Source organism: Antedon mediterranea, chromosome 2 (assembly GCF_964355755.1).
Source record: "Antedon mediterranea chromosome 2, ecAntMedi1.1, whole genome shotgun sequence".
NCBI lineage: Eukaryota > Metazoa > Echinodermata > Crinoidea > Comatulida > Antedonidae > Antedon > Antedon mediterranea.
In genome coordinates, this window is record NC_092671.1 from 20,356,775 (window position 1) to 20,376,295 (window position 19,521).

The 19,521-nt window shown below is 34.1% G+C and overlaps 1 protein-coding gene across 3 annotated transcripts; it reads right to left on the reverse strand.

Annotated features, from left to right (window-relative positions):
- Positions 1–2,610: 2,610 nt before the first annotated feature.
- On the reverse strand, positions 2,611–14,123 carry LOC140039764 (uncharacterized). 3 transcript variants are annotated; one of them, XM_072085377.1, is made up of 7 exons: positions 13,962–14,123; positions 7,009–7,259; positions 6,137–6,303; positions 4,987–5,897; positions 4,435–4,569; positions 4,075–4,252; positions 2,611–3,568 (listed from the first exon to the last, which is right to left on the reverse strand). In XM_072085377.1, exons 1-7 carry the CDS (start codon positions 13,962–13,964, stop codon positions 3,429–3,431), a joined length of 1,785 nt encoding a protein of 594 aa, XP_071941478.1. In that variant the 5' UTR covers positions 13,965–14,123; the 3' UTR covers positions 2,611–3,428. The 3 variants fall into 3 exon arrangements, with proteins under 3 accessions (XP_071941478.1, XP_071941477.1, XP_071941476.1); XM_072085376.1 differs by having other exon boundaries at positions 2,611–3,565; positions 13,944–14,123; XM_072085375.1 differs by having other exon boundaries at positions 13,944–14,123.
- Positions 14,124–19,521: the final 5,398 nt, after the last annotated feature.

The following is a 19,521-nucleotide window of genomic DNA, read 5'->3' on the forward strand; positions in this document are numbered from 1 at the left end:
CTCGGCGTGGTACGGCGGAACAGCACTAGTCACTAGATTGTACGCACGCACACCAGAGATCAAATTGATACGCCCTCGTCTATTCAGTATTTTTATTCACGAAGCGGGATCTTCCAGTCTGGCACCGGCAATCATATCGAACGTTAATGTTTCGATTTCACGCGGGTACCCGCATATTGATTGGTGCATAGCCACATGGAGCGTCGTGAAAACGAAACTATAAGGTTCAATTTGATTTGCCGGAACCGTGCCGAAAACATGTGTGAAAGACCCTTGAGGAATCTGGATTGAGTACAGAATTATTGTCATAAATATTAAAAAGAACGGATTTAGAATAAAGGATGATTATATGTAGGACAATCATATAGAAATGACCACTGTCTCAATCTACCCCTAACATAACTACGAAACGAAGAGATACATTTATTATGAAAAACAAAACGTCGTAATGTCAGCAACAAAAATCAAACGCCTTGGGAAAGTTTGAGTAAATAAATATATCACCAGACACCGAGAGAGACCCGAATTCATATTAATACATCTAAAGCTATTTAGAAATTGTAGTCAAAAGAGAGTGGTACAACACCCCCAAGCCCACCAACTAATTAATTTAAAATAGGACAATTATTGAAACGTTTCTAAAAAGAAGATGGTTACAAAGATTATCACATCCCGGTTCATTTATGAATGGTTTCGAATAAGTACGGGAACACATTGACAATTTCATGATTTGAGGGGACATTACTTTTAATTTTATCAAGAATCTTTCTCGGACAAACCTTATTTTTGAAGGGAAAAGAAAGAAATATTATTAGCACTATTCGCTCATGCAGTGAATGTGTTACTCATATTTTCATTTAATTTAATGGAAATTCTCAATAATTAGTTTGGTTTTAGTTATAAGTGGATTGCTACTAATAATATCACTTTTGATAACATATTTTAATCACAGAAAATGAGTATATTGTGAAGGACCATTATCATCGACTAGATGAGCACTGTGATTAAATATCCGCTCATTCTCGACCAATAGAATCGACACAGTGACGCAATATTAAGTAGGTCTAAACATTTTAGCGGTGGATACACTAGTTTCTCAACACCGCTGATTTTACCACCCAAAAACGTTAAACAATTGAGATAATGTAGTTATGTTTAAATAATCATTCAAAATCAATTATTATAAAGAAATCTTGTTTAACCGATCTTGAAATATGATACTATTGTACTTAATGTTAGTAAATTGAGGCTTTCGAAGTTAATAACATTACATTAACTCATTATTCAAACAAAATAATAATGGAGGAGTTGGACTATACACCACGGTTTTGCTGGCTCATAGTATCCACTTTCATGTTTCAAGAAGTAGAACAAGAGGATAATTAATTTTATATGCATTCTGGTTATTTGGTAATTTATTAATAGTGTTTTAATGTAACATTTTACTACTTTCTGCAATGGCGATGTTCAATACCACGTTAAGAAACAGCGGTGCTCCGCCGAAGAAGATAACGTCTATATATCAGATTGGCATATGAAATGCATCGGTTCAAGCGTACTTATGCAAGATGCTCTACTCTCATTAGCTCATCCTTCACTGCATTTGGCTGCCGTGGGTCCGAAGAGGGTTAGGTCTTAGTTTTCAGTGATTATAAATAATGGAAGATTTGATACCACTTGTGGGCATTTTGTACGTTAGTTTCACGTAGAAGTTATAGAAGTAACCATCATGTGATAAATTTTAATAGTAATTCAATATCTAAAATTTAACCTCAAATAAAGTTTTGTTATTGGTAATAAATACATTGATTAACATTTTAAATTGAAGAAACATTTTGAACATTTGTAATTAATGAACACCATAACTTTAACTCTTAATAAATTAAATACTGCACTATAATACAGTCATTTTAGCAAATCTTTCTTAACATCAATATCTTTTTTTTAAAATAAACATACATAAAGCCTATTGGTAATATAACTTGGTGTGCTGTGCACTAACCATGATTGAGATAAATTTATACGTATAATAAGCATCACATTTCTTGTGTGTTCTTGACGCTTTTGTTTCAACAATGGAATTATCCTGGCCATATTAAATAATTTTGATTTATTTATGAAATACATCACTGAATACACATATAAATGTATAGTTAATGATTGAAATACTATCACTCACATTATTGCCAATCGTTGTTTTCGATCCAATAGTAGTAGGCCTACAGTAGTGTAACAATTTGATTACAAATACAGGTCAAATTAAATACACCTAACAACTAGTAAAATCTAATTCAGTCAATTAGTATCTATGGAATTCAACTTACTCAAATCATGAGACACCTCTCTGATCAAAGCGTTGTTGATATACACTACAATAAAAAAGAATTTCAGTATATTTTGATACAGTATGTTGTTATTTTAGGTATAGTGGCAATATGATTATCATCAGCTGCTGCTGATGTGCTTTCAGACTGTGACTGAGTGATTTCATTTAGATGTTCAAGCAGTCTATCAGGCCTAATACAAATTACATTGTTTAAAATTAGTAATAAGTGATATTTATGAATTATGTGGCATGTATTAAATTATTGTCATGTTGACGCCATAATGTACAACTATTTTAAAACCTTTTGGTGGATAAGCTTTGTACAAAAAAAGTTTTAAAATAGTCCAATTCCTCATTTAATAAATTGTTATACTTTAGATGGTTTGTTTAATGGGTTGATGTTCACTACTAATATTAAAGATTGGTTAAATATTGGCTTTGTTATGTACTACTGTAATTTATATATTATATATATATATATTCTTTTTTTTTTCGGTGGTCTAGACCTACAATCTTTTCAATTCAGCTTTTTACAATATTTTCTTTACTGAATTGAATTTACCTTGAATAATATGTGTACATAGCACTTTTAAGTCATGTATGACCATGTTTATATATGTTGGTACCAATAACTGCATAATCTGCAATAATCTATCAATTGTGCTTTTTACTACATGACATGATTCCAAATTGTTTTTAAATCAGCAGTGTATTGAATTATAATATTGTATAAAGTACCTTTTAAAAATAAAAACCTCCAATTAAAAAGACCAATTTATAATGTCAAAAAAGAGTAGTCTTTATAATTAATAATATTAAATTATAATTAGTATTCAAAATATTGCATTTCACTTAATATTTATTCTCATTTTAAATAAAAGCATTCAAAACCATGTTGCTCCCGTCACAACCAAAAACAAAAAAAAGAAAAGAACAGTTTCATTATAATTAATGTAAGTATATACATTGCAAAATCGTTCAACAATAAAAAAAAAACGCATCAGCAAATAAACTAAACAGCTGGTTAAAACAATATTATCTAGAATTTTTCGACTGATCCTTTCCAATACGGTATTTCATTATAAAAGAGAAATTTTCAATTTTACTGGGAATTACCATTGTGTTTTACTCTTTTTAAATGATGTTGCCTTGCCAATTGAAGAGCACACCACAAGCCTGTCCTTGCCTTCCTTGTTGCTAAGTTCAAATGAGCAATGCTTGCAGCTAATCGCATTATATCTGCTGAATAAGAAAACAAACAAAAATGTAATGTTAATTTTAAATTGTGTCTGACTAACATTCAATAAATAATAATAATAAAAAATATAAATAAAGTAGGAAAACTTTCATCCTAGAACTAATAGGAGAACCATTTATGCCGTCGTTGATAAAATAATATTTTTAAAAATCCAATCAAATGACGTCATGATCAATAAGAACAATAGAATCGTTGTATTGTCATGATATAATTTACATCTTACATTTACGTCATTAATTAAAAAACATATTATTTTCATCAAAAGCAGCACATATATATATATATATATAGTTCTAGGATAAAAACTTTCCTAATGCAAAAAAAATGCATGTTTATCTATTTAACATCTATCGTTATCATAAGTTTGACATTCTTATAAATAAACTAATGTCACTAATACCACTTTCACACCAAAAGCAATTCGCCGGAGACACTCCGGAGTTGAAACCCCTTTGTGTTGAAAATATAAAATAATAAAATAAGCACTCACATTTATTTTCCATTTTTTGAACACTAAAATGCTGAGTTGAAGTTTGATGAGCAAGTTCATCTCTACGGCAAGTCTCAACTTTACGAATAGCATCCATCCAGTTATCGTTGACTTTCTCTACACTAGGATGTAGAGCTTCAGCTCGCAGTCCTTCTATCTTACTGGCTATAGTAATGACCTTTAATGAAAATTAAAACTACTAGATTATCTAGTCATCCAGAAACAATTATCTGGCTTTACATTAAAAAATGAGGTATGTAAAATGTGAATATTATCTTTCAGTTTCATAAACTATTTCTTAAATGAAAACAGCATGCTTAACCAATAATTTAATACATTCATTTTGGTGAACTAAAATACCTTATTATGTTCTCTTATCATGTCAACAATAAGCCTGTCAACCTTTGATGGATTAACTGGTAACTTTGGAATTGGAATAGTGTTTGAACTGCTCATACGTCTACCAGGATTCATTACAACAAGGTCAGATTCAGTCTGTACATGTCAAAAGTATACAGGCACTTAATACGTTGCAATTGTAAATGTTTAAATGTATAATAAACAAGAAATATTTCTTACAAAAAGACAATGATTTTTGGTTAAAATTAAACATTTCTTTTCTCTTTTTAGTCGCGTGCAACGCGACTCTACAGCTCCCGGTTGGTTGGTTGGTCAGATATTTGACAGTGAATTATTATATCGCCGTAGGTTGACAGCAAGAACAAAGTCATTATTTGTTGAACAAGATTTTACAGATTGTTTTCAAATTTTCAAATGTTTTCATACTCTTTTCTCCCAGACGTGCTTTGGGGTTTGTAATTTGAGCATGACCCGTCCTAGTTTACAAAATTCCAAAATTGTCAAAATTACTATTAGAATGCAAGAAAATAACAAATACAAAATTAGACTTACTTTTTTCCGTTCTCTTTCCATAAACCTAAGTTGTTCATAGGCTCCTTCTAACTGAATATGTAGATCTGTTGACAAACTGGGTTTTCTTAAGAACTGATTCATATACTGGCCAGCATATGGAAATCCAGTTTGCACATTATGGTGCACATCATACATGTGAACATTTGACTGATGCAAAATTGGGCTGTTGATATGATGATTGTAAAATTGTTGAGATGCCGGCATTTCTGGATTAACATCAACTTGATTATAATGTTTGCTTTGTTTTTGCAGTGGCATGAAAGAATGATATTGTGGCTGAGTGAGCCTTACTGCTGGAAAATTTGGCATAGACAAGGAGTGTTCATCAGACAATTGCTGTCTAGTTTCAAACACATGTTGCATATTATTGTAATATTTATCTTGAATGTAGGAATCCCTGTTTTCAAAATTGCCAGACATTCTTTCAGTAGGTAATACCTTTGTGTGGTAAAGTTTGTCAAATCTGGAATTACTGGCAGTACTGTACATTTGACTAAAATTCGAGCCATTCATAGGTGAAAAGGAATGTGACAGTAATGCTTGGCTAGTATCTGAGACTGAGAATGATGACGAATCATATGTATTTGGAGAACTTGAACCAGTTGAAAATTCAACGGAAGGTTTTATTTTGAAAAACCTTTGATCATCACCATGGTGTGAGAAATTACTTTCCTGATTTGGCTTGTTTATGTCATGCTTATGGTCAACATTGGGATTGGTAGAAATATGTGATTCATTGATTGGTCTTCCATATACGGAGGAAATAATACCATTTTCAAAATATCTGTCACTTATAATATTCAGTGCCTTTAACTTGTTAATAGCATCTTGTTGCATTGTAGAATCTGTAGATTTTAAATATGTTTTTCCAAAAACGTCTTGAAACAAACCTAAAGAGAATAGTTTAATAAAAATTGATAAATCTGGAAACTTCATGTCTTCTGTATAATATGATGAAAACTGTTGTTTATGACTGGATGAAACAAGAATTCATTCAAGGGGTTTCATACATTCTATACAATAAAATTTGCAGTACAGATGAATGAATTCCTAATATACCAACACATTTTGAAGAGCACTAATCAAAGCCATCGGCCAGTAAATAATGATATTTAAAATGTATAATTACCTGGATTTGATTGATCTTGATGATCATATGTTGTACACTGGTGTTGAAACTGTGACGTGTTAAGTTTGCAAGATTCAGGAAGTTGGTTTGAAGGTAATTTTTCAGAAAAATTGAAATCATATCCATCAACAGTGGTACATTTAGAATTGCTACCTGAATGCTGAGTTCTAAAAAAGTTGATTTTAAATAACATTACAACATAAAGATTAATAGCCAATTCTTCTTATATATAAATTTACATATGGTATAGTAAGTTAGGGTACATACTTTCGGTACTGAATGTAAAAACCTGTTTACTACGTTTAGTTAGATAATTAGTTAAACGATTTTCCTCAAAAAGGGATGTTTTCCAAATGTGGTATAGGCCTACACTGTGTAATGGTTGTCAATGCTGAAACATACACGCACACAATAATACAAGGATGCTTCCAATTAATTGCCTATCTCCTGCAAAAATTCTTTTGCTAAAAACCGGTTAACAGCTCAAGTACAGCATCATAATGTTGAAGACAGAAATACTACTACTTTTAATAGATTTCAATATACGTTTTTACCAGGGAAGAGCTTCCCTGGTTTTTCCAAACGTATTGCTTTGCAATGAATTCTCTTTCAAGTTTCAATACACTCATAACAGAAATTCGATCCAGTTTTAAAATCTGTGACTGCAGAGGAGGTGGGAGAGGTATTTTATGAGAGATATTGAGCTAGCGTTTTCGGTCACGGTATATACAATCAACTTATTACTGCAGTGAACTTGATAAGTTTTGAACCGTAGAATTTATTCCACTCACATCAAATGCTTTAAATGAATTTTAAAGTGCATTAAATTGAAGCACGAGAGACGCAAATTTATTTTAATGACTTTAACCTACCTATCATAAAATGAGTAGTTAGGATTTAATACTGCTTTGATAGGCCTACCATCGTTTTCATCTGGCTTGGTAGTTGCCCCTTCATCAATTATCTGTGTTACAAGATCATCCAATCCACCAAATTCATCATAGAAACTAGTCTTAGCAGATTTACACACATCAGCATTTCCATATACTTCATCTTGGTTATTGGCAGACCATGGAGTGAACAAATTACAGTGACCTCCAAGGCCCTGTCCAGCCTCATGTTTCTACAAAAAAATGCAGCAGATACACAGTACAGTGAACTATTTAAACACTGTACTACTAACTTAGTCCGGTGGCAGGAGGGGGAATATCACCACCCGAAAGGGGACAAATTGCCATCCAACTTTTCTAGACCAGAATTTTCCGTAGATTACAAATATGGAAGGTAATCGATCAGGATAGGAAGCGTTTTCGAGATATAAGGGGTCAAAGTTAAAAATTGACCAATATAAAAACATGCTATATCTCTGGTAATTCTGGACGTAGTGAGATAATTTTGGTGTCAAATTGTTCACAATGTATATATTTATATTAGCTCTAACAGAACTTTCTTTTTAAAATTGACCAGAAACCCCATTGTTAGCAATTTTGACCTTTGACCTATTTTGCTATATCTAAGTAACAGCAGGTCGGAGAGAATTAAAAATAGGAGCAAATTGTTACAAAGATATACATATTCAGTGTAACAGATGATATTGCTTGAAAATGACCGGAAGTGTGGTTATTAACCTTTGACATAATTGAATAAGGTTATAAAAACATTAACAAAAAAAACAAAAAAAATAATAAATATTTGTCGTAAGGAGCCAATTTTGGTGTCAAATTGTTCACAATATATATGTTTATACTTGCCATAATGCAACATTTTTTTCAAAAAGTGACTGAAACACCTATTTTTCTGTAATTTTAACCTTTGATCTGTTTTTCTCATCTAATTAACGACATGGCATAGAGATTTCTAACTGCAAATTGTTTATAATAGATATTTTTATTCAATCTAATAGATTATACTGTTTGAAAAATACAAGTGTGATTATTGCTTTGAAATCCTGTACATAAGAGCCTATCAGGGCGGATTTATTTCAAAGAGGTGTGGAAGGGGAATAATACTATTACTATACAGTACAATGTCTTTCAGAAATATTTGAGCAATTTCATTCAGGTATCCATGTATCTCCAATAAACGGAATGTACGGCTCATAGAGAATTCAGAAGTTACCCTTGGTTCATTTTGGCAAATCCATATGGGTTCCTTTTAAAAGGATTGAGGGTGCACAGACAGGCTTTTCCCATGGCTTAATATTGGAACCTACAGTTTTAGTTACACGATATATTTCTAACACAGTAACTTATGAAGCCAAATGCATTGATCCGATACAGGGGCCAAATGTAGAACTGAACATACAGTAGAGAACCACAGAAGGGTCTAAATAGATGCCCTGCTGTTGTTTCATTTTAGGCAAAATCCAAATCGGTTTCTTAAGGATCGAGAGTGCACAGGCAGCTGTATTCCATGTGCCTGTCTATATAAACCCACATTGTCACCCCTTATATTTCCATTATGAGGCTTAATGTCCATGGATGACCGGCCCTTGGGTTAATTTGGGCAAATCCATAAGTGTTCCTTAAGGATCGAGAGTGCAAGGCAGCTTTATTCCATGGGCCCCGCCTGTCTATTATGAACCCACAGTGTCACCCCTTATATGTCCATTATGGGGCTTAATATCCATCCATGGAGGGCCGGCCTTTGGGGGTTAATTTGGGCAAATCCATAAGTGTTCCTTAAGGATCGAGAGTGCAAGGCAGCTTTATTCCATGGGCCCCGCCTGTCTATTATAAACCCACAGTGTCACCCATTATATTTCCATTATTGGGCTTAATGTCCATCCATGGAGGACCGGCCCTTGGGTTAATTTGGGCAAATCCATAAGTGTTCCTTAAGGATCGAGAGTGCACAGGCAACTTTATTCCATGGTTCTGCCTGTCTATATAAACCCACAGTGTCACCCATTATATTTCCATTATGGGGCTTAATGTCCATGGAGGACCGGCCCTTGGGTTAATTTGGGCAAATCAATACATTTTCCTTAAGGGTCGAGAGTTCACAGGCAGCTTTATTCCATGGGCCGCGCCTGTCTATATGAACTCACAGAGTCACCCCTTATATTTCCATTATGGGGCTTAATGTCCATCCATGGAGAACGACCGGCCCTTGGGTTAATTTGGGCAAATCCATAAAATGTTCCTTATGGATGATCGAGGGTGTACAGGGATATTTATTATATCTCTATGAACCCACATTTTCACCCCACATACATTATTTCCAATGGTCTCTTGTAGTCCCACATAGAGAACCCCGAAAGGTCCATGAAGGATCGGCCCTTGGGTTCATTTGGGCAAATCCATAAATGTTATTTAAAGATTGAAGGTGCACATTTAGTTTTATTCCATAGTTCATCTATGAACTATTTACCCCATATTAATTTCTAATACAGGGCCTTATGTAGCACACCACATAGAGATCCCAAAAGGGTCCTTAGAGGGTTCATTCGGGCAAATCCATATGGGTTATTTTAGAATCCTTTGTGTACAGGAAACTCTTTCCTGTATGGGCCAAACTATCTGTGGCTATATAAAAATTGTGGTCTGTCTGTGTAGCGAGTTGTGGATTGAGTTTGGCCACCTGGATCTGCCTATGCCCTATCCTGTACGAATTGGTATTCTCTGGTTCTGATGAATAGTAGTTTATTTTCAAAAAACGAATATTGTAGCCCTAATAAATGCAACTGTATAGTGGCAAATCATTGAAGGTCAGCGCCACATTTTAACATCATAACATTTTAATCGTCATAATATTAATTTTATTATTTATTTTACAGTATTATATTAAAACATTTAAAATAATGTGCACTAGAAAAAATATAAAAATACCATAACTTCACTGATCAAATAACGTGATTACATTGATCTCATAGTTTGAATAACTTTGCATTATTTAGTATATCATTTGTTCAAATGTTGACCTTTGACCTATGTCAACTTGTGTAATGATAAATGTGCTCTTTTGATTGTGTATGATTGATAGATGTCTTAACAGAATGATAAAACATAACATTTTGTCTTAAATGTTAGTTTTTTTTTGGTTTTAAATGCAAATTGTGTGATTGGTCAATATTGACATTTGACCTTTAATTGCAAAGTATTTGTTTTATAAGGCGACTGAATAACACCATACAATACCTATAACCATACAATAATACTAACTCCAATAATTATACTAGTAACACTTCAGAAAATTGTTTTGCGGGTAACAAATTTGAATTTGATCTTCTTACCCCTGATTACATTTTTAACCAGTTATGTACATTGTCACCTAATAAAGCTATGGGTGTTGATAACTTTGATTGCAAACTTCTTAAACTAGCTGCTCCGATAATTTGTGACTCACTCTCATATATTTGTAATCTTTCTATGTTCAGTTCTAGATTTCCAGATGAATGGAAACTAGCTAAGGTAACACCTGTATATAAAGATGGGGATATGTCAGACCCTTATAATTACCGCCCAATTTCCGTTTTACCCATACTTTCAAAACTCTTAGAACGTGCTGTGCATGATCAATTATACTTGTATTTAAGAACTAACAACCTTATTAATCCCTCCCAATCTGGCTTTAGAAAAGGTCACTCTACAGAAACTACTCTTTTAGATGTAACTGATTATATTTTAGATAACTTTGATAAAGGTATTTCTTCTGCTGCTTTATTTCTTGACTTGAAGAAAGCATTGATACAGTTAACCATGAAATATTACTTACCAAATTAAGGAATTATGGCTTAAATGATATTGCACTTCACTGGTTTAAATCATATTTAAGTGGACGATCTCAAGTTGTTTGTATAAATTCAACAAAATCTGAAACCATGAATGTTAATATTGGTGTCCCACAAGGATCAATACTGGGACCTTTACTATTTATTTTATACTTAAATTCACTTCCTGATTTTTTATCTTGTAAATGTGTGATGTATGCAGATGATACAACACTCTTACGTAGTTCATCTGACCCTTTAATACTTCAGAATCAACTCAATATCAATCTAAACAAAATTATAGAATGGTTTGACCATAATCAACTCACACTAAATCTTAATAAGACCAAGCTTATGGTTTTCAGCACAAATCAGAAAACGGCAACATTTAAGAATATAACTTTACTTCATAATAATGATACTATTGAAAGAGTTGATTCTTTTAAGTATTTAGGTGTCATGTTTGATCCTCAACTAAATTGGAAGGAACATATAGACAAAATGTCTTGTAATATAGCTAAACGTATCGGTGTGATTCGTCGTATTAAGATGTATCTTCCTATGTATACTTTAAAAATGTTAGCAAATGCTTTAATTATTCCATTATTTGATTATTGTTGCTGTGTTTGGTCCAATTGTAACATAAGTTTTCCAGATTCTCTTCAGGTTTTAATCAACAGATTGGGTAGAATATTGTTATTTGTAGACATGTATACCCCTATTAATGATATCTTAAGTACTCTTGGATGGAGTAGACTTACAGAAAAATGGAATGAAAATATTCTTATAATGCTATTTAAATGTTTAAAAGAAATAGCTCCAAGATACTTAACAATATTATTTCAATTTACTGTAGATAACCATAATAAATGCACCCGCTCCCAAAGTAATAATGACTTATCTATTCCATTATGGAATAACTCTCAGGGTAAAAGAACTTTTGTTTATAGATCAACTAAATTATGGAATTCTCTACCAAATAACATAAAATCAGAACTGCATAATATGTCTTTGGCAACTTTTAAATCTTCACTATAGAAAACATATATGTATTAACCTTTTTGCCTTCACAATTGTAAATAGTTTTATATCTGTTTTCTTTCCTTTTGTTTTTCTTGTTATTTTATTTTTGTTGTAAATATGTTTACTGAACCACTTTGGAAATCAGTACATTTGTATAGAAAGTGTATTTCAGTTTAAAGAAAGAAGAAATAAATAAATAAATAATAAAATGTATTAAAAGACCAAATTGAACTTTAATAAATTGGTTATATAATTGGTCAATTTTGAACTTTGACCCCTTATCTCTTCCTATTCGCTTCCTATCCTGATCGAAGTCTGATTTGATTAAATACAGTATTATTATTATATTATTATTAATCAAAATTATAATGAAATAACATAACTTTACTAATCAAATAATTTGATTACTTGTAAAACCATCAATATCATAGTTTGGACAACTTTGCATTTATTTGTTAACTAATACGCGTATTAAAATGTTGACCTTTGACCTTATGTCAACTGATGAAATTGACCTTATGTCAACTGATGAAATGATGTATTCGCTCTTTTACATTGCGTATGATTGATTAACAGGATAAGAAAACATCCAATTTTTATTAAATATTAGTTTTTATTTGGTTTTATAGGTACGTTCTATGATTGGTCAATATTGACATTTGACCCTTAATCACAAAGGATTTTGTTTTCATAAGGTGATTGAATAGACACTTATAATCATAAAAATGTAATAAAAGACCAAATTGTGCTTCAATAAATTTGTTATAATACATATACATAATACATTGTTGTAATTGGTCAATTTTGAACTTTGACCCCTTATATCTCGAAAACGCTTCCTATCCTGATCGATTACCTTCCATATTCGTAATCTACGGAAAATTCTAGTCTAGAAAAGTTGGATGGCAATTTTCCCCCTTTCGGGTGGTGATTCCCCCCTCCTGCCACTGGACTAACTGGTACTACAATACAAACAAACAAAACTAAAGTTGCCCTTGTCGACATGGAACTCAACTCAACTGTGTCGACATAAGCGCTCCGAGCAACTGAACGCAACTGATAGCAACTGATATGCACACCTGTCAACATAAGCTAGTTCCTTTCAGTTCCTTTCAGTTGCTCATGTTCTATTTTTCTGGAACTGGAAGGAACTCAATGCAACTAAGATTTTTACGACTCAAGCTCGTTCAGTTCCATGTCGACATAAGCTCTCTTGTGCAACTAGGCCTAGGCTAGTTCCTTTCACTTTCAGTTGAGTTGGGTTCTAACAACATAAGGGCACCTTTAAAAACATGTCTAGGCTATTAGACTAGGCCTAGAGGCTAGTCAGACCAAACCTACTACCTACAGTAGGACTAAGGTCTAGCCTAGGCCAGCTTTAGTGTAGCCAAGGCTAGCTATCTAGACTTAGGCCTACTCCTAGCTAGCTAGGTGGCTAGAGCCTAGGACTCTACTCCTAAGCTACGCCTAGTAGCTAGCTAGTCTAGTAGGTGAGTACTACTAGGCCTAGGCCTAACTAGGCCTAGCCTAGGGCCAGGCCTAACTAAAGCTCTAGCTAGCTAACTCTAAGGTCTAGGCCTAGATAGGCTAGCTAGGCCTAGCCTATATGCTAAACCCTCATCATAATATAATAGAGGCCGCGCTACTAGCCTAGGCCTACCTAGCTAGGGCCTATAGCCTTTCATTTTTTAGTAGGCCGGCCCTCCTCATCTCTAGGCCTAGGGCCTAGTAAGCCTACTAGCCTAGGCCCTAGTCTAGAGCCTAGCTACTAGGCTAGGCTAGTCCTAGCTAGGCTAGATAGAGGCCAGGCCTACCTACTATTGACCTCATTTTTGGAAATTATAGACATATAGGCCTCGAGAGGCTAGCCTGGAGAGTAGGGCCGCCTAGGCCTAGCTAGTACTGTAGGCCCCTAGCTAGGGCCAGGCCTACTACCCTAGGCCTAGCCTAGGCTTAGCTAGCTAGGCCTAGGCCTAGGTAGGCCTAGCCTCTAGGGCCTAGCCTAGGCTAGGCCTAGGCCTACCTAGGGGCTATTAATTACAAAGTCAGATATGCAATAAGGCTACAATTTACCGGATTTAATTTGTTTACCATCTTTCACTTTCCAGTTCTGGTAATACTAGGCCTAGGCTATAGTTAGGCCGGTAAGTAGAGTGTAGTTAGGCAGCTTGTGTGATGATGATGGGAGTTGAGAGGATTGGAAAAGAAACATAAAATAATATTATTTACTTTTTTACGCATCCCTCTGCCTCCTACACACACCCCACCTTTGATGGGTGTTGAATTTAATACAAGCTGTTTTTTACAATAGTAGGGCCTATGAACTGATAAAAGCACATTTGTTGTATTGTTTTAGTTAAAATATAAGTCACGTAAACCAATATTCTATCATTGTCGATGAATTTATTTTTCAATGCATCCATGGAGAGCGGGAGTACATCCTTTTGATTAAATAACTTATCAGTCAGAAGACATATTCTGGCGTACGACGCACGATTACAACAAGCGGTCGTCGGCGCGCTGTTGTGTGGTTGAATTGTGTGTGGGCGCGCAACAGAGCCATTATAGGACAATAATCTTTCTAAATAAATTTAAAAGCAAAAGAAATGGATACAAATGGTAAAATGTAATAGTGAACGATGTTTTACATTACTTTAAAAGATTAAATACAAGGAAGTCAATTATTCGTTAAATTTAACTGTATACCTTGTCTTTTTTATAAGCAAAATAATTTTTTTTTTGTTGGGCAAAAGTGACACTAACTATAAAATGACACGATTGAAAGTTTGATTTTATTCATCTTTATTTGTTATGTTTTTTGTTTTGATAATACTTTAATTAATCTATGTTAGTAGTAACACAATTTAGTTTTGTCATGTCCAGCAGTGTAAATGATAAATCCAAAAGTATATTTAACACATACAAACTTATATAATAATGGCTCTGGTGGTGGGAAACATACTATAGCGCCGCCACGAAGTATCTTTGTTGGTTGTGTGGGGGTGATCGTGTCGTGTGCGGGTGGGGGTGGGGGGGGGGGGGGAGGGGTAGTGTGGCTCTCTGGTAGTTCTCCGAATTATCCACCACGCCGAGCCGCCGCATTGTTTTTCCTATTAGGTTAAGGCAGAAACTATAGAGGGCCTGACGGCAAACCATGGAAATACAGTAGTTTTCACGCGGGGTATAGTAGCTGCTGCTGGTTAGATCCATCTCGGCCGGCCGCCGACAATCTCGGCCGCCGGATTAAAAAGCCGAATTGTATGGCGCGCCACCGATGCTTGTATTGTGAATATACACAAGTAATACTGTAGTGTGTTTGCATACGCACTAATTAATAAATGAATACATTCATTAATTAACTTTTAATTAATGTTTTAATAAATGTTTTTTTTTAATTTTAAGATTAAAATCGATTAGTAGTAGTGATATCAATTCATAGCCTAATGGACGAGGAATAAAAATAGGCTACCTACAATATAAACAACTTTAAGTAAATATTTAAAAAAAAATTAAATCAATTTTACAGAAATTTTTATTTATTTATAAACATATTTCTACTGGATAACAATATCAACGTTGTCCCACAAAACAAACAAAACAAAATATTCCATTTACAATTTCAATTTTAAGTATTAATTCGGTATAATTTGTTATATTTTTTTAGCTGAATTCCTTCAGCAACACCTCAAAAACTTGAAAGACACGCTAAAGAAGTGCCTAATGATACGATCTGGGGCAGCTGCTACGTCTTTACCGCAATGCAAGTATTTTGAACAAATGAGATTTCTGCATAAAAAAACAGCCAACAAGCCAACTGTTAAGCTACAAGTAGTGGTACTACTAATATTCATTTTTAAAAAGTATTTTACAATTGGTCAATCTACACACTACATGCTGAAAGCAAGAAAATGCAAATCTGGTAACTAAATTGTAAGTTATTGGGAAAAATGTTACCCCCACTACCCCATAATATAATACATAGCATATTCATTTTTTGTTAATCTTTAACTTCAATTTTCTTGTTTATTGAGTCTGCTATTATGTTCATGAATAATATCTATTCTATTTTTTTATTTAACTGGAAGTTATAAGTTTATATTAGAAAAAAAAAATCATTTTTTATTAAAGTTCAATTACCTTCTGACCTCTAATGGCGTCAATATCTGTTGGATTTACTTAGAAACGACATCGGAAGCCACTAATTTGATATAGTGTTCGAATCAACAGGAAGATGAAGTCGCTCTAATTTATTTTAGCATTTGACCGCCGAAGACTCAAGCGAGTGAGTGGCCGAGCGGTTAAGACAATGGAACCGTAATTACGTAACCATAACATCGGCAAGGGTTCGAGGCTCACTCGCTCCATGGTTCTGGTGGTAGAACGAGTCTTCTCGGATAAGGACTATAAACCGTAGGTCCAGTGTACACATAGCTCATGCGCACTTTAAAGAACCTAGTACATCTTTCGAGACGAGTAGGGAGGGGGTTACCCCGGTGTACTACTCCACACAAACACAGCCACTGTCACACACAACCACTGTGCAAATTGGGACGGGACCGTTTTAGAGGTGTTTACCACCTGTTGGTCCAGATCCTTCACTAACTGAGTTAGTGAGAAGTCAAATTAAAAAAATAAATAAATAAATAAATAAAAATAAAACAACGACTCGCTATAGTGAAAATAAGCCAATTGCTTTTTGATATAGAATTCGAGGAGACAGATTTAACAGAACTGTTACCATTTACAAATAATATTTAATGCCGGTACAAAAACCGTTATTTACATTTCAATTGAATCGGATAGAATAGTATAGGTCTACTGTAATTAAAACAAATAATTATTTTTTTAGTGTTTATAGTAGAATGCAAATAAGTACTATACTGTATACGTCTATGAAAACCATTATTTACATTTTAATTAAATCGGATTGGATATAGTATACTGTAATTAAAACAAATAATTATAGGCCCCTATAGTGCAAATAAGTATTACAGTATAGTGTACGTCCAGGGAGTTAACAACTCCCTGGTACGTCTACGACAACCGTTATTTACATTTTAACTAATCCCCAGGCGCCATTGTACAGCGACTTCATTGTAAAAATGTTTATAACCATTTCTGACTGCAGCAGCATCCTTTGAATGTTGTTCCAACCTATCCGACGTATTGATTGTAGACAAATTAATATCTGTATCTTGCCTTCATTCACCTGGCGTTGCCCCTGTTACCCCCAATATTTATTACCATTTGATGAATTTTGTTGCATTAGGAAATTGTGAAGAACGACAATAGATTGCGTTATGAGCCTTCCGTACTTTGGCAATAATTGGCCTCCTCAGAATGCGAAATCTGCTTGCAGCTATACCAAAGGAGTTTTCGATGACTCTTTGTGCTCTCGAAAGCCTATAGTTAAACACTCGTTGGTCAGTTTCCAAATGTGAAGAAGGGTAGGGTTTCATCATAATGCTTCTTTAATCCAAAAGCATCGTCTCCTACAAACACATAGGGCATTGTTTTGTCTGAATTTGGGAGTATTTCTGGACTGGAGCTGGAATGAGCAAGTTATTCTCTATAGCATGTCCCAAATAACTATATCCATATACACTATATACCATCACTCTGACGTACACTGTCTCCACAATGTCTACTAATGTAAATGTATAGTTCGCATCACAAGCCGCCATAAGTACAATACTAATTATGCTAATTATAAAGGTTTTCTTGTAATTAAAATATGATGAGCCTGAATTATTAGGTGCTTGCATCACTACATGCTTCCCGTCTATAGACCCAACGCATTGGGAAAATTCAATGACTCGAAAAATTCATTAGAAATAACTTATCTTCTGTCGATGGATGTTTGATGGAGCCTTTCTCTTTTAGGACTGTCCATATAGATAGCACCACACCTCTCATCAATTATTCTTCCAACAATTACCAATTGGCTCATACGGTAGCTTGCAGCAATTGTGACTTGTGCATCGCTTGTTACTAAGTATCTTAAACAAACACTTAATCTCTCATTGGGATTTAAGGATTTCCTTAATTTGGTATCTTGTTTCGTTATATACGAAGGGCAATCAAACTCAAAGGTTTCTCAAACGTTGTTAGTAACATTCGAAAGCATCTACAAAAGTACTCTCCATCATACAGCCTCAATTCTTTAACTAACAGGTGGTATTCTCCTTTTTGTTTTCTTTCACTGTAACTCGGTCTAACCCAAAACCTCTTTCTGTATTTTATTCTTCTTTGTTTCTGTCTTAGAATTAAGCCTAATAAAAGTCTTAACAACTTAAATTTGATTAAAAGAAGTTAATGGTGGCATCGTGTAATGTTAATCATAGGCCTACAGTCAAAATCGCAAAGTCATTGGCTCTCACGTGGAAAATAAGTAAAAATTGGCGCAAATTTTTTCGCCGCGGAAATATATTATTCGCGCGAACAAATTCGCCTAGTGGAAAATAGGCTGATTTTCCACTAGGCGAATTTGTTCGCGCGAATCCAACGTTTCGAAGAGAAAAAAATCGCCTACTCTCTTTCCACTACATGAGTGAATAGCTGCGACGTTCATGTTCCTCGCGTGGTTGCTGAGCATTTCGATTCGCATGAGTGCTCATGAAAGCGTCATAGCTCATTTCCTGAGCTCTGATTGGTTGCGCAATATTTCGCTTCGCAAAAAGTAGAAACAATTCGAACTAGTAATATAAATTTCGCTGAAGCGAAAAATCAAAGCAACTAGAATTCGTCGAAGAAGGCAATATGACAAGACAGAAACGCGAATACGCATGTGCATAGCATGACGCCATCGATTCGCGCGAACAAATTCGCCTAGTGGAAAATAGGCTTTACGGAAGGGAGAGCGGAAGAAAACGCCATAAGACTACGTGCACTTAATACCAAAACAAAACGGTTTAGGTGCTCGTTTGTACCTAATGCTATACACTTATATAACTCCAGAGTACAAAGATAAAACGTAACCGCTTTTGTTTATTTTTATAGCTCACGCATGTATTTTTAATGCTTTTATATAAACTTTAAATCATCGTTAGTGCAATATAATAATAAATCATATAATATAATTAAATAATAATAATATTTATCTAATTTTAACAATTTTTAGCCTCTTAACTTTTTGTGTGTGTTTTGTAAATTGTATTTTATATTTATATTTTTGTATTTTGCCAGTTTTCAAATCACATTTCTGTTTTTTTAAATGGACAATAAAGTATATATGACTATGACTATGACTAAAAAGATTTGGCACAACAAGCCAAACGTTGCATCACATTTCATTTCATTATGTATTTGGTCTATTTGAGTATATACATAACAAAAAAAAACTGAAATTTGGGAGACCAGTTTACACATAAAAGACAAAGGACAAAATACAGTTACAGCGAATCAAAATGATATGAACTTTTCTAATGAAGGCTGATGGGCTTTCTAGGACTGCAGCATCAGTCAACGGTCTGGGAAGCTGGTCCCATGACACGGGGTAACCTGATTGCAATAGAATGGATGGAAAAAAGCATGTGTCATTGATGCTTGATGTCGGCAGCACAGGCGATCATTGTGACAGGTATTGATTAAAATAGAGTCATGAACTGTGCTGCAGTCCAGAAACCCCACCAGAACCTTAAAACAAAATATA

Excerpts from the sequence above, each read along its gene's own strand:
- LOC140039764 (XM_072085375.1), bottom strand. The coding sequence starts at position 13,964 with ATGGTAAACAAATTAAATCCG. Across the intron at positions 7,260-13,943 it reads TGGTAAACAAATTAAATCCG|AAACATGAGGCTGGACAGGG; the intron begins GTAAATTGTAGC and ends ATTTTTTTGTAG. Across the intron at positions 5,898-6,136 it reads TCAAGATCAATCAAATCCAG|GTTTGTTTCAAGACGTTTTT; the intron begins GTAATTATACAT and ends TATTCTCTTTAG.